Raw genomic sequence first — 16,008 nt, 5'->3', positions numbered from 1 at the left:
TTACTGCCTGCGACCTGCGCATATTACTGCCTGCGACCTGCGCATATTACTGCCTGCGACCTGCGCATATTACTGCCTGCGACCTGCGCATATTACTGCCTGCGACCTGCGCATATTACTGCCTGCGACCTGCGCATATTACTGCCTGCGACCTGCGCATATTACTGCCTGCGACCTGCGCATATTACTGCCTGCGACCTGAGCATATTACTGCCTGCGACCTGCGCATATTACTGCCTGCGACCTGCGCATATTACTGCCTGCGACCTGCGCATATTACTGCCTGCGACCTGCGCATATTACTGCCTGCGACCTGCGCATATTACTGCCTGCGACCTGCGCATATTACTGCCTGCGACCTGCGCATATTACTGCCTGCGACCTGCGCATATTACTGCCTGCGACCTGCGCATATTACTGCCTGCGACCTGCGCATATTACTGCCTGCGACCTGCGCATATTACTGCCTGCGACCTGCGCATATTACTGCCTGCGACCTGCGCATAGTACTGCCTGCGACCTGCGCATATTACTGCCGGCGACCTGCGCATATTACTGCCGGCGACCTGCGCATATTACTGCCTGCGACCTGCGCATATTACTGCCTGCGACCTGCGCATATTACTGCCTGCGACCTGCGCATATTACTGCCTGCGACCTGCGCATATTACTGCCTGCGACCTGCGCATATTACTGCCTGCGACCTGCGCATATTACTGCCTGCGACCTGCGCATATTACTGCCTGCGACCTGCGCATATTACTGCCTGCGACCTGCGCATATTACTGCCTGCGACCTGCGCATATTACTGCCTGCGACCTGCGCATATTACTGCCTGCGACCTGCGCATATTACTGCCTGCGACCTGCGCATATTACTGCCTGCGACCTGCGCATATTACTGCCTGCGACCTGCGCATAGTACTGCCTGCGACCTGCGCATATTACTGCCGGCGACCTGCGCATATTACTGCCTGCGACCTGCGCATATTACTGCCTGCGACCTGCGCATATTACTGCCTGCGACCTGCGCATATTACTGCCTGCGACCTGCGCATAGTACTGCCGGCGACCTGCGCATATTACTGCCGGCGACCTGCGCATATTACTGCCTGCGACCTGCGCATATTACTGCCTGCGACCTGCGCATATTACTGCCTGCGACCTGCGCATATTACTGCCTGCGACCTGCGCATATTACTGCCTGCGACCTGCGCATATTACTGCCTGCGACCTGCGCATAGTACTGCCTGCGACCTGCGCATAGTACTGCCTGCGACCTGCGCATAGTACTGCCTGCGACCTGCGCATATTACTGCCTGCGACCTGCGCATATTACTGCCTGCGACCTGCGCATATTACTGCCTGCGACCTGCGCATATTACTGCCTGCGACCTGCGCATATTACTGCCTGCGACCTGCGCATATTACTGCCTGCGACCTGCGCATATTACTGCCTGCGACCTGCGCATATTACTGCCTGCGACCTGCGCATATTACTGCCTGCGACCTGCGCATATTACTGCCTGCGACCTGCGCATATTACTGCCTGCGACCTGCGCATATTACTGCCTGCGACCTGCGCATATTACTGCCTGCGACCTGCGCATATTACGGCCTGCGACCTGCGCATATTACGGCCTGCGACCTGCGCATATTACTGCCTGCGACCTGCGCATATTACTGCCTGCGACCTGCGCATATTACTGCCTGCGACCTGCGCATATTACGGCCTGCGACCTGCGCATATTACGGCCTGCGACCTGCGCATATTACGGCCTGCGACCTGCGCATATTACTGCCTGCGACCTGCGCATATTACTGCCTGCGACCTGCGCATATTACTGCCTGCGACCTGCGCATATTACTGCCTGCGACCTGCGCATATTACTGCCTGCGACCTGCGCATATTACTGCCTGCGACCTGCGCATATTACTGCCTGCGACCTGCGCATATTACTGCCTGCGACCTGCGCATATTACTGCCTGCGACCTGAGCATATTACTGCCTGCGACCTGCGCATATTACTGCCTGCGACCTGCGCATATTACTGCCTGCGACCTGCGCATATTACTGCCTGCGACCTGCGCATATTACTGCCTGCGACCTGCGCATATTACTGCCTGCGACCTGCGCATATTACTGCCTGCGACCTGCGCATATTACGGCCTGCGACCTGCGCATATTACTGCCTGCGACCTGCGCATATTACTGCCTGCGACCTGCGCATATTACGGCCTGCGACCTGCGCATATTACTGCCTGCGACCTGCGCATATTACGGCCTGCGACCTGCGCATATTACTGCCTGCGACCTGCGCATATTACTGCCTGCGACCTGCGCATATTACTGCCTGCGACCTGCGCATATTACTGCCTGCGACCTGCGCATATTACTGCCTGCGACCTGCGCATATTACTGCCTGCGACCTGCGCATATTACTGCCTGCGACCTGCGCATATTACTGCCTGCGACCTGAGCATATTACTGCCTGCGACCTGCGCATATTACTGCCTGCGACCTGCGCATATTACTGCCTGCGACCTGCGCATATTACTGCCTGCGACCTGCGCATATTACTGCCTGCGACCTGCGCATATTACTGCCTGCGACCTGCGCATATTACTGCCTGCGACCTGCGCATATTACTGCCTGCGACCTGCGCATATTACTGCCTGCGCATATTACTGCCTGCGACCTGCGTATATTACTGCCTGCGACCTGCGCATATTACTGCCTGCGACCTGCGCATATTACTGCCTGCGACCTGAGCATATTACTGCCTGCGACCTGCGCATATGCCTGCTTGCGACCTGCGCATATTATTACCTGCGCATATTACTTCCTGCGACTTGCGCACAGTACTGCCTGCGACCTGCGCACAGTCCGGCCTGCGACCTGCGCACAGTCCGGCCTGCGACCTGCGCACAGTCCGGCCTGCGACCTGCGCACAGTCCGGCCTGCGACCTGCGCACAGTCCGGCCTGCGACCTGCGCATAGTCCAGCCTGTGTGCAAAGGGAAACGTTTCCTTATTGTAGCTGATATGTAATATTCATATTATTTCAGTTAGTCGGGCAACTCCTTCCATCTCCCGCAGAACATTATTTTCCTGTCCTAGAGCGCAGCAGTAACGTTTATTTCTTAAATTGGGACTCATACAACAATACAATTACCGCTCAATACCTGAGACAAGCAAATGGATAATGATACCAGGTGCGTAGGGAGAAAAGGAGTCACCTGGATCCCTATAAGCACGCACTCATGGTACACTAGTACATAGTATAAGGATAAGATATCCACTGATAAATGCAACTACCCCACTACCCCACCAGGGGCTAACACAGGTGACAGACGTGAAGTCTGTTAAAAACAGAAAATAACAAAACTTTAATGGAAAATAAGTATCACGCCGAAACAAGTGAAAGTATGTACACGTGAATTAAAAGAGGAATAAAAATGATCCCCAAAGGGGGAAGGTGCTGGGAGAGAAATGGGTAGTAGGAGGAATAAGCTCAATAGCTAATTAATAGTTCTTGCTAAACGACTACCACTCAACCAAATGGTCCGGTGAAACAAAGCCTCATGTCTGCAAATAGGTACCATGCGCAGGTGTATAGCCCACTGATACAAAATACATGTAGTGTGTAATAACAGCCGCAGCCGAAATATAGGATAGTGTGGTTACAACATAACCTAACACTGTGCACTATTGGTAGGTATAACGGCTGAAAGTAGGTCAGAGATGACGTGTGTGTAACGTAGTAGAGTGAGTATGGGAGAGGGAGTGAGTAACAGACACTGACTGGCACTGAGAGTTTGAAGCACAGGAACCTGGTTCAATTCACACTGTCGGCTCCTTGTGATCTTGGGCAAGTCACTTTATCTCCCTGTGCCTCAGGCACCAAAAAAAACATAGATTGTAAGCTCCACGGGGCAGGGACTTGTGCCTGCAAAATGTCTCTATAAAGCGCTACGTATAACTAGCAGCACTAAACAAAAACATGCTATTATTATTATGTATAGAGTATGTAATCGCCACACTGATCAAACTCCTGACAAGTAAGGAAAGCAACAGCCGCAGCACACAGCGTAAAGTTTATTTCTTAAATTGGGACTTCCCAGGACTGCAGGTCGTGCAGTGTCCCTCAAGGGGTTCTCAGCTACTCTCCTCCTGAAGCTCCAGCATTGTGCAGTGTCCCTCAAGGGGTTCTCAGCCACTCTCCTCCTGAAGCTCCAGCATTGTGCAGTGTCCCCTAAGTGGTTCTCTGCTCCTCTCCCCCTGAAGCTCCAGCATCGTGCAGTGTCCCCTAAGCGGTTCTCTGCTCCTCTCCCCCTGAAGCTCCAGCATCATCATCATGCGTCAGTGAGCGCGTAATCACACCGCTACTTAAAACGGGAATATGCAATGAAGGCGTCAGCGCGACGGCACTGGGTTAAAGATGCTATGGACTGCAAGATGGAAAGTGCCCTGAGAGAGCTTTTCTGGTAGAAGGATTAGCTTGCAAACTGGCAATGGCCACAGCATTCCTTTCCAGAGCTATGTGCATCAGGGGATAGCCAACATAGAGGAAGCACTAGAAAAGGGGTCAAGCGGGCATTGATTCTGAGTACACTTGCTGAAATCAAGCTGGCAACCGATTTTATATAGCTGAAGCTTCTCTGGACACAGTGCGTCTGTGCAAGGGGCAAGGCACTGTCGGTAGCAGCTAGAAGAGCTCTGTGGTTAAGACACTGGGTGGCAGACTCCACATCAAAAAACAACTTGTTTTTCCTATCCTTGATACCTATTTGGCCCTAATCTTGATGCAATGATTTCTAATGTGTCCGGTGGAAGGCGAGCGTCCCTGCCTTGGGAGAGAATAGGTGATTCCCCCCCCCCAGCAGGACAGAATGCCCCACAGAGAAGCCAAGTCATACCGACCCTTTTCACGGCAACCAGCATGAACAGTTGACGATTTGGAATCTTTTTCGGGGTCCCAGAGGAAGAGGAGCATTCGGTAGGGGCAAATTCTCATGAGATAAGGTGAGCCCTGCAGTGTGCAGTTGGAGGAAGATTGGTGCAGTTCGCATCTGTATGGGGTCACTCAATAGAAGATTGTTACTTTGACTTATCTGGTCTGGTTACCACCTAAAATGTATGCAAGAACCAAGGGGAAAACATTTTTAGTTTCCAGAAGTCCCAGGTCCCGTCTAAAAAGCAAGGCGTTGGATCAGATTCTGCGAGATTTGATGTGGGACAACGTGATAAAGGAAGTTCCTGGTCCAGAGAAAAGAACTGGACTATATTTCAGAATATTCTTGGTCAACAAAATGTCTGGAGACTTCGGGTCCGTACTTGACCTCCGAGGAGTTAATGTCTTTTTACAAGTCAAGAAATTCAAGATGGTTTCTTTGAACACAGTCATTCAAGACGTCAGACCAGGGAACTGGTTGGTCTCGGTGGACTTAAGACTCATCTCTCCACATACCGGTCGCCCCAGTACATCAAAAGTATCTCCATGTTCTTGGTCAAACGAAGACATTCTCAGTACATGGCTCTTTCTTTTGGTCTGGCGACCTCCCCCAGGACTTTCACCACGGTCTTAGTTTCTCATCGACGAACTAAGAAAAAAGGGATTCAGCTTTATCCGTATCTGGATGATTTACTTATAAATTCTCAATACAAGCAAATGCTTCTAAACAACACAGATGATGCAGATAATAATTGCATCATTGGAGCAGCACAGCTGGATAGTAAACACACAAAAAAGTAACTTAATTCCACCCCAGTCTCCAAAATTCCCAGGAGCCTTTTTTCAGACGGCACAAGGAAACATGTTTCTTCCTCAAGACCCGAGTGAAATAAATCGCAAGCCAAACAGCAAGATTCAGGCTGTCATGCCAGGTCTCGGCACAAGACCGCATGGCACTATTGAGAAAATTCACATCAACACGAAGTGTTGGATCAGTGGAGTAAAGATCCAAGGCATCCCCAACAGAGGATATTCTTATATTACTCAAAGCAGGATCTAAAGTGGTGGAAAGATCCACAGAATCTGCAAAAAATATACTGCCTTCAAGAAGAGTGGGTAATGATTACCACCGACACCATTGGCTCCAGATGCAAGATGCATTGGCATAAGATCTTACCGTGCTTGCCCAGCAAACCTGCTAGAGCTGCATGCAGTAAAACAAAGCACTTGAAACTTTTCATGCCTATATATCCAAGGTACAAATGTGAAAATAAATTTGGAAAACATCACCATGGTGAAATAGCAAAATGGAGGAATATGGTGTGCAAAACTTCTTGCTCTCACAAACTCAATTATGTGATAGGCAGAGCGTCACCTATACCACATCCCAGCAGTCTATATTCCCAGGTGTCCGAAAACAATGACCGATTACTTGAGCAGAACACTGTTTTATCCTGGAGAATGGGAATTAGATGGTGGAATAGTCCATCAACTGGGGTCTGCCACAGATGGATCTGATCGCAAGTGCTCTCAACAGGAAGGTGTAACACTTCCGTTGAAGATTCTCTCACCATCTCGCCTCTCAAACAGATGCCCTCAGTCATCCTTCACAAATTCAGCCTAGCTTAGGCCTACATATTTTCTCCAGTTCCGCTAATTGTCAAGGTTCTTCAGAAGGTAAGAACAGACAAGGTGGAGATAATGGCCATTATTCCATACTGGCCAAGAAGCGTTTGGTTCGCCCATTTAATAAACATGGCGATAGACCTACGTGGCACCATCCAATCGTTCAGGGTCTGCCAAAGCAAGGCCCAGTCCAACTCCCGGATCCAATGAAGTTAGCCTTAAAGTTATGGAGATTAAACGGCAAGCATTGAAAAGGAAAGGCTATTCCAATAAAGCAATTCTTCAGTATACCATTGCATATCGCTACATGTTTGAGACTGGTGTATCAAGGCCGATTAATTTTTTTGATCCTTCCTCTGTCATAGAGTTTTTTCAAGACGGTTTTGAGAACGATATCAATGTGAGCTCAATAAAGGTCCAGGTACCTGCTCTATTAGAAAGATATAGCATCAAATAAGCTTGTCAAAAGATTTTTACAAGCAGTGAAACACCTAAGACTGCAAATAAACCCAGTACCAACATGGGATCTCTCGTTGGTCCTAGAATCTCTTGTGGATCATCAGTTCAAGTCGTAGCAGCAAGTAAAGTATCATTGAGGCTACTGACATGCAAAACAGTGTTCTTAATCGCAATTCCTTCACCAAGAAGAGTTGGGGAACTCTGGGTCCTTTCATGTAAAGAGCCCTTCATGTCATGATAAAGCAGTATTAAGGCCTATATCCTGTTTCCTTCCGAAAGATGTTTCCTTTACGTTTGAATGTATGTTTTTATTTATATAGCTCCATTAATGTACATAGCGCGTCACAGCAGTAATACACGTGACGATCATATAAATAACAAATAATACAAATCACACATAAAGGGAAGAAGTGCTTTAGACATAAAAGTAACATTTAGGAAAAGGAGTCCCTGCTCCGAAGTGCTTCCAATCTAATTGGTAGGTAGAAAGAACATACAGGGGCAAGGGCCAAGGTTTATGTATGAGCTGTATAGTATCAGCCACTGAGCTACTCATATGCTTCCTTAAGCATGTGGGTCTTAAAGGAGGATAGAGAGGGTGCTAGTCGGGGAAGGGTATTCCAGAGGTGTGGGGCAGTCAGTGAGAGAGGTTTAAGGCGGGAGAGGGATTTGGTTACAGAAGGGGTAGAGAGAAGACATCCTTGAGCAGAACGCAAGAGTCTGGATGGTGTATAGCGAGAAATTAGGGCTGAGATGTAAGGAGGGGCAGAACAGTGTAATGCTTTAAAAGTGAGGATCAGATCACAATCCTATCCTTCTGTCCCAATCTAAGTAATGTTAATTAAAAAAGGCTGCATAATCTAGATGTACTGTGATGTCTAAAAATCGATTTACTATCCGTCCAAAATGTCAGTCTGACCGGCTATTTATACTCCCAGAGGTGTCTGGAAAAGTGCTGCAGGTCTCGAAAGCCGCGATTTCCCGCTGGATTACGTCCTGTGTCAAGATGCCATACGTCCTCAATAAAAAGCAGGCCCGCTGTGTGTTAAAGTTCACTCAATGTTGGCAATCTCCATTTCATGGGCATTTAAGACTCGGGCATCTCCAACACAGACCTGCAGAGCAGCGGCGTAGTCGTCTTTTCACCCTTTTTAAAACATTTTTTTGAAATATCACAAATTGGGCATTTAGGCCTCAACAGAAGCAAGCTTTAGTAGGAAAGTCCTGTACAAGCCGTTATACCTTAAATGGTTTAGAGAGACAAATCTATTGTCTTCCCTCCCTGGTGCTTCTTAGCTTGGGTATTTCCCCATTCGGTGACCCCTCATTGGGGGGGACAGGACAGGAAAAGAGAATTTATTCAGCTTACCGTCATTTTCTTTTCCTGGCCCTAATCTGTGCGCACATGTCCCCTCCAGATGAGGCTGACGATGACGATGATCCAGAGTATAACTTCCTGGCGGATCTGGACGAGCCAGATACAGAGGATTTTCGAAACGATCGAGCTGTTAGAATTACAAGTGAGTTCAGATTTGGTAGACAGCTGTGTTTGCTTGTTCCAGCTGTGTGTGAGCGTGTGATATAGCTGTGCGTGTTCCAGCTATGCGTGAGCATGTGATATAGCTGTGCCTGTACCAGCTGTGTGCGCATGCAATACAGGTGTGTGCTTGAACCAACTGTATGTGAGCATGTAATACAGCTGTGCGTGTTCCAGCTGTGTGAGAGCGTGTGTTCCAGCTGTGCGTGTTCCAGCTGTATGTGAGCGTGTGATGCAGCTGTGTGCGTGTCATACAGGTGTGTGTTACAGCTGTGTTGCAGCTTGGTACAGGTGTGTGTGTGTATGTGTTAATGTGTTGTCTTCCTGATTTACAGAGAAGGAGGTCAATGAATTGATGGAGGAGCTCTTTGAAACGGTGAGAACTCTACCCACGCTAATTCCCGATTTTCAGCCTCACCCACACATCACCCTTTATCTATAAGCCTCTCTAACATGTGGGTGGGGTCAGCCAGAGGTTACAGGTCAGGCAGGTGCGGTCAGCCTGAGTTCACAGCTCAGGTGAATTAGAGCGGGGGCACAAGATTTTTAGGGGGGGGGGGGGCACGGCGGTTGCAGAGGCCCCGCACTCTTCCCCCAAGGCATTTAAATTAATGCCGGGGGATCGCGTGAGGCCTCTGCAACTTCACTTACCTTGTCTTCGGCGAAGCGCCGCCATGGCAACGCGGCATCATTTGACGCCAAGAGCCGGAGACAAGGTAAGGGAGGGAAGCAGGCAGGGAGGGGGGGGGGGGCACAGCATGGAAAGATTGCGCACCCCTGGATTAGAGGATTTCAGCCAGAGGTTACAGCTCATGTGGGTGGGGTCAGCCAGAGGTTACAGGTCAGGCAGGTGGGGTCTGCCTGAGGTCACAGCTCAGGTGGTTTAGAGGATGTCAGCCTTGGTGTTTTTTGTATACCCCTTCAGTTCCAGGATGAGGTAGGATTCTCCCACGTGAAGGATGCAGATCCAGAGGATGAGGATGGTAACCCAGAGGCTCACTCCAACTTCAACACGCCACATGCCATCAGGTAACCATTTGCAGGGCTGAGCTCTGCTCCAACTTGTGAACACTTTTACTGCCCTGATATGTATCCAACTGTGGCATACACACTCACTGCTCCGGTCCTGCCTCGGGTCCTGCTATTCCGCAGATGTATCCGTGTCATTAGATCCCCATATAGAGTTAAGAAAATAGAAGTGAGAATAAGGGAGACATCACATAGAGGAAGCCAAAATTATTTTGCAAATGGAGAAGGCATCAAAACTAGGTCATGTTTGCATTATGGATGATTGTAATTATCCAGACATAGACTGGAGCAATGAGATTAGCATTGTAACAAAGGAAAACAGGTTTTTGGGGGTGCTTAGGGACCGTTACTTGACCCTAATTATTGAGAGGCAATACTGGACTTGGTAATATTTGTAAAATTGTGTAAGGTAGTAGAATCAGAGCAGGGTGTGATTTCTCTCCAGAAGGACTTTGAGAGACTGGAAACGTGGGCAGGTAAATGGCAGATGAGGCTTAATACAGATAAATGTAAGGTTATGCATTTGGGAAACAAGAATAAACAGGCGACTTACACTTTAAATGGGGATACATTAGGGGAATACTTGATGGAGAAGGATTTAGGAGTGCTTGTAGGCAGCAGGCTTGGCAATAGTGCCCAATGTCATGCAGTAGCTGCAAAGGCAAATAAGATCTTGTAGAGAACAGCCACCAAATTAATAAAAGGGGATGGATAGTCTGATTTATGAGGAGAGGCTAGCTAAATTAGATTTATTTACATTAGAAAAGAGGCGTCTAAGAGGGCATATGATAACTATATACAAATATATTCCGGGACAATACAAGGAGCTTTCAAAAGAACTATTCATCCCAAGGGCAGTACAAAGGACTCGGGAGCATCCCTTCAGGTTGGAGGAAAGGAAATTTCACCAGCAACAAAGGAAAGGGTTCTTTACAGTAAGCGCAGTTACAATGTGGGATTCATTACCCATGGAGACTGTGATGGCAGATACAATAGATATGTTCAAAAAAAGGTTGGCCATCTTTTTAGAAAGGAAATATATACAGGGATATACCAAATAAGTAAACATGGGAAGAATGTTGTTCCAGGGATTAATCCAATATTTGGAGTCAGGAAGGAATTTATTTTTCCCCTTATGAGATATCATTGGATAACATGTCACTGGGGTTTTGTTTGCCTTCTGGTGGATTCATACACTGTAAGTATAGATATAGGATAAAGTATCTGTCTAAATTTATTATAGGTTGAACTTGATGGGTGTAAGTCTTTTTCAACCTTATCTACTATGTAACTATGTAACATAGTGGGGGATTTTACCGCTGCTGACAGAATCCCTGCATTCCTGGGGGTGCGTGGCAGTCGAATAGAGTGAGATCAGGAGAAGAGTAACCAACCCAACTGAATCCAGGTGAAAGCCACTTCTTTAGAAGAGCGGGTTTCTGAGAACCATGTTTTCTTCCCCCTGTGCAACGTGGCGTTGGTTCATACAGGGTCACAGGAATGTACCTGCTAACATAAGGAGTCACGTCTCAGCTCGGGATGAGATGTCAGAGGGCTGCGCCTCCACCCCGTTAGTAATCAGGTCTTGTGTGGAGAAGGTATTGGATTTGCATGTTCCACAGGTTACTCAGCGCTGCTTGTGCTGCTCCACATGTTGCTAGAGCGATGTTTGTGCTGATATCATAATACAAAGAGCCCACAAAGTTCCCAGCACCTCACTGTTAGACTGTAAATAGTTGCTAACACGATGTCTTCTGTAGATAATCATCCAAACAAGCGGTTACGTGATGCCTGACAAGACCTGTTATCAGGGCCTCCTTATCAATGGGGCAGGGCAGCTACAGACCAAGCTGTCCCTGTTTGGGAAGGGAGGTAAAGCAAAGCTGGGCGCAGGCTCCTCTCTACACAGTCGCTGTGTTGGGTTGGGGCATACAGCCCCCACATCCTGGCATTGTATTGTACAGCCCCCCCCCCCCCCACATCCTGACATTGTATCGTACAGCCCCCCCACATCCTGACATTGTATCGTACAGCCCCCCCACATCCTGACATTGTATCGTACAGCCCCCCCACATCCTGACATTGTATCGTACAGCCCCCCCCCCACATCCTGACATTGTACCGTACAGCCCCCCACATTCTGGCATTGTACCGTACAGCCCCCCACATTCTGGCATTGTATCGTACAGCCCCCCCACATCCTGGCATTGTACTGTATAGCCCCCCCACATTCTGGCATTGTATCGTACAGCCCCCCCACATTCTGGCATTGTATCGTACAGCCCCCCCACATTCTGGCATTGTATCGTACAGCCCCCCCACATTCTGGCATTGTACCGTACAGCCCCCCACATCCTGGCATAGTACCGTACAGCCCCCACATCCTGGCATAGTACCGTACAGCCCCCCACATCCTGACATTGTATTGTACAGCCCCCCACATCCTGACATTGTATCGTACAGCCCCCCCACGTCCTGGCATTGTATCGTACAGCCCCCCCACATTCTGGCATTGTGTTGTACAGCCCCCCCCCACATTCTGGCATTGTATTGTACAGCCCTCCCCCCCCCACATTCTGGCATTGTATCGTACAGCCCCCCCACGTCCTGGCATTGTACCGTACAGCCCCCCCACGTTCTGGCATTGTACCGTACAGCCCCCCCACATTCTGGCATTGTACCGTACAGCCCCCCCACATTCTGGCATTGTATCGTTCAGCCCCCCACATTCTGGCATTGTACTGTATAGCCCCCTCACATTCTGGCATTGTATCGTACAGCCCCCCCACATTCTGGCATTGTATCGTACAGCCCCCCTCCCCCCCACATTCTGGCATTGTATCGTACAGCCCCCCCACATTCTGGCATTGTATCGTACAGCCCCCCCATATTCTGGCATTGTATCGTACCCCCCCACATTCTGGCATTGTATCGTACTGCCCCCCCCCCCCACATTCTGGCATTGTATCGTACAGCCCCCCCACGTCCTGGCATTGTATCGTACAGCCCCCCCACATTCTGGCATTGTATCGTACTGCCCCCCCCCCCACATTCTGGCATTTTATCGTACAGCCCCCCCACGTCCTGGCATTGTATCGTACAGCCCCCCACGTCCTGGCATTGTATTGTACAGCCCCCCCACATCCTGGCATTGTATCGTACAGCCCCCCCACATCCTGACATTGTATCGTCCTCCCCCTCGTCCCCCCACATCCTGACATTGTATCGTCCCCCCCTCGTCCCCCCACATCCTGACATTGTATCGTCCCCCCCTCGTCCCCCCACATCCTGACGTTTGTAATTATGGTCTTAGAACTAAGTGAGGATTAAATGCTGAATGATTCCAATATTTGATAAAATTTACAAAGCAGAAACCTTAAGTCGTTCAACTTATTTATTTGATCTGAATTTTTCTGTTTGGTAGAATCCTGCTCGGTGTTACAGTATGAAATATGAGACCAGGAAGGAATATGGAAAGTAAAATCCATATTTATACTAAGTGAGAGGTGCTGCATCCAGGGCCCTGTTACCCTCGGCTGATTTCCTGCAGGATGCCCCATCCTGGGCGACGGTTTTTCTCACACGTCATTTAACCTCTGTTAATGAAAGGAGATAACCCGTGCCTCGGATAGCGGGGATGCACAGTGAGAATGTGATGGGGGCTCTCTGGCTTTCGGGGCTCCCCCCTGCTATGTTACATTTCAGCAGCTGTAGTACAATGTCTGGCTGTGTATATTGCAGAGTGATGTGCTGTCTAACACACACTGTGCCCAGGTTATATGCAGGAGTCGTGTTCTGTATGAGATATGGTGTCTGCTATTAATCAGGCTGCTTCAGTCACAGATCCACCAACAGTAAGCTGGCAGCAGGAGACATGTTTTATCTCCACCTTCACCCATAACAATGCTGTATTTTGGGTGCGGGGAGATGCAGCCCAGACCTGTGTCCACAGAGAGGACCAACCACCACAGCTCACAGCCCAGATGTGCTCTGGTGTGAAAATGCATGATCTGCCACATATTCCTTATACGTAACCCTCCCCCGGGGGGTGCCTAGCACTCTGCTCTGTGCGTCAGCCTACACATGAACATAGGAGCAATGTTATTAATACCCAGTCACAGGAGGGTACCTGAGGAGAGCTGCGCTGCCTGAGACTGTGCCCGGGATTGAACTCACAAACTTGTATATTGTATTTTGTGTTCAGGTTTGCGCTCTTTTCTTTTTCTTTGTGTATAGAAGACTGAGGCAAGGCATGATAGTCAGGGAGGCCCTGCTAGGGGTGCTCATTTTAACCGTTTCCTACCAAAGTAGCCAGCAACGTACTGCTGGGAGGAGGATATTATGTCCCTATGGTTTTTTTTGGAGGAATTGTGGGTGATGGTTCAGGTATTCATAGCAACAGTCTGAGCCAATCGCTGTGTTCCCTGTGTATGTTCCTTTTGACAGTATGTTTCCCGTGTATGTTTCCTGTGGACAGTATGTTTCCTGTGGACGGTATGTTTCCTGTGTGTGTTCCCTGTGTATGTTCCTTTTGACAGTATGTTTCCTGTGTATTTTTCCTGTGGACGGTGTGTTTCCTGTGTGTGTGTTTCCTGTGTATGTTCCTTTTGACAGTATGTTTCCTGTGTATTTTTCCTGTGGACGGTGTGTTTCCTGTGTGTGTGTTTCCTGTGTGTGTGTGTTTCCTGTGTGTGTGTTCCCTGTGTATGTTCCTTTTGACAGTATGTTTCCTGTGTATTTTTCCTGTGGACGGTGTGTTTCCTGTGTGTGTGTTTCCTGTGTGTGTGTTTCCGATGTGTGTGTTTCCGGTGTGTGTGTTTCCTGTGTGTGTGTTTCCTGTGTGTGTGTTTCCTGTGTGTGTGTTTCCTGTGTGTGTGTTTCCTGTGTGTGTGTTTCCTGTGTGTGTGTTTCCGATGTGTGTGTTTCCTGTGTGTGTGTTTCCTGTGTGTGTGTTTCCTGTGTGTGTGTTTCCTGTGTGTGTGTTTCCTGTGTGTGTTCCTTTTGACAGGATGTTTCCAGTGCGGACGGTATGTTTCCTGTGCGGACGGTATGTTTCCTGTGCGGACGGTATGTTTCCTGTGCGGACGGTATGTTTCCTGTGCGGACGGTGTGTTTCCTGTGCGGACGGTGTGTTTCCTGTGCGGACGGTGTGTTTCCTGTGCGGACGGTGTGTTTCCTGTGCGGACGGTATGTTTCCTGTGCGGACGGTATGTTTCCTGTGCGGACGGTATGTTTCCTGTGCGGACGGTATGTTTCCTGTGCGGACGGTATGTTTCCTGTGCGGACGGTATGTTTCCTGTGCGGACGGTGTGTTTCCTGTGCGGACGGTGTGTTTCCTGTGCGGACGGTGTGTTTCCTGTGCGGACGGTGTGTTTCCTGTGCGGACGGGATGTTTCCTGTGCGGACGCTATGTTTCCTGTGCGGACGGTATGTTTCCTGTGCGGACGGTATGTTTCCTGTGCGGACGGTATGTTTCCTGTGCGGACGGTATGTTTCCTGTGCGGACGGTATGTTTCCTGTGCGGACGGTATGTTTCCTGTGCGGACGGTATGTTTCCTGTGCGGACGGTATGTTCCATGCTCTATTATAGGAGCTTGCAGTGTATTGCACATACCAGTCTCCTCTGGCAGAGAGCGTGTTCGCGGTGACATTCCCGGTATCTCTGCTCCTGTGCAGGTTCCAGGAGCCGCTGGCTAATCTCCTAAATGAGCAGCATCGCACAGTGAAAGAGCAACTTGAGCTGCTGAGGATGAGGAAATCCATGACAAAGCCCAACGCTCAGGAGCTGGAGGAGCCCAAAGCTCCCCCGCCTCGTAAGGTTGCACCCGTCCTTTTCCTGGACGGGGTGCAGAAGAGAAGACTGCAGCAGCAGATGCAGCAGGTGTGTTCAGGGATAAAGGGTCTTCCACCGCTGGGACCCCCTCACCAATACCAAGTATAAACCTGGGGTCTTCCCCCGCTGGGACCCCCTCCCCAATACTAATACTGAGTATAAACCTGGGGTCTTCCCCCGCTGGGACCCCCTCCCCAATACTAATACTGAGTATAAACCTGGGGTCTTCCCCCGCTGGGACCCCCTCCCCAATACTAATCCTGCGTATAACCCAGGCGTCTTCCCCCGCTGGGACCCCCTCACCAATACTAATCCTGCGTATAACCCAGGGGTCTTCCCCCGCTGGGACCCCCTCACCAATACTAATACCGAGTACAACGCAGGGGTCTTCCCCCGCTGGGACCCCCTCCCCAATACTAATACCGAGTACAACCCAGGGGTCTTCCCCCGCTGGGACCCCATCCCCAATACTAATACCGAGTACAACCCAGTGGTCTTCCCCCGCTGGGACCCCCTCCCCAATACTAATCCTGCGTATAACCCAGGGGTCTTCCCCCGCTGGGACCCCCTC

At 49.6% G+C, this 16,008-nt stretch overlaps 1 protein-coding gene across 6 annotated transcripts in view; it reads left to right on the top strand.

The window, feature by feature from the left end:
- GON4L (gon-4 like) overlaps positions 1-16,008 on the top strand; it is a 92,110-nt gene that overhangs the window by 12,218 nt on the left and 63,884 nt on the right. For all 6 annotated transcript variants that reach the window (XR_012802624.1, XR_012802623.1, XM_075608154.1 and 3 more), the window contains 4 exons: positions 8,457-8,558; positions 8,911-8,951; positions 9,501-9,604; positions 15,281-15,485. Coding sequence is in view for 4 of the 6 variants with exons in the window: in XM_075608154.1 (XP_075464269.1) it covers positions 8,457-8,558; positions 8,911-8,951; positions 9,501-9,604; positions 15,281-15,485 (452 nt within the window). In the remaining 2 variants the exon portion in view is untranslated. The remainder of the gene's footprint in view (positions 1-8,456; positions 8,559-8,910; positions 8,952-9,500; positions 9,605-15,280; positions 15,486-16,008) is intronic.

Source organism: Ascaphus truei, chromosome 7 (assembly GCF_040206685.1).
Source record: "Ascaphus truei isolate aAscTru1 chromosome 7, aAscTru1.hap1, whole genome shotgun sequence".
Classification (NCBI taxonomy): Eukaryota; Metazoa; Chordata; class Amphibia; order Anura; family Ascaphidae; genus Ascaphus; species Ascaphus truei.
This window is presented reverse-complemented; position numbering and strand designations above follow the sequence as displayed.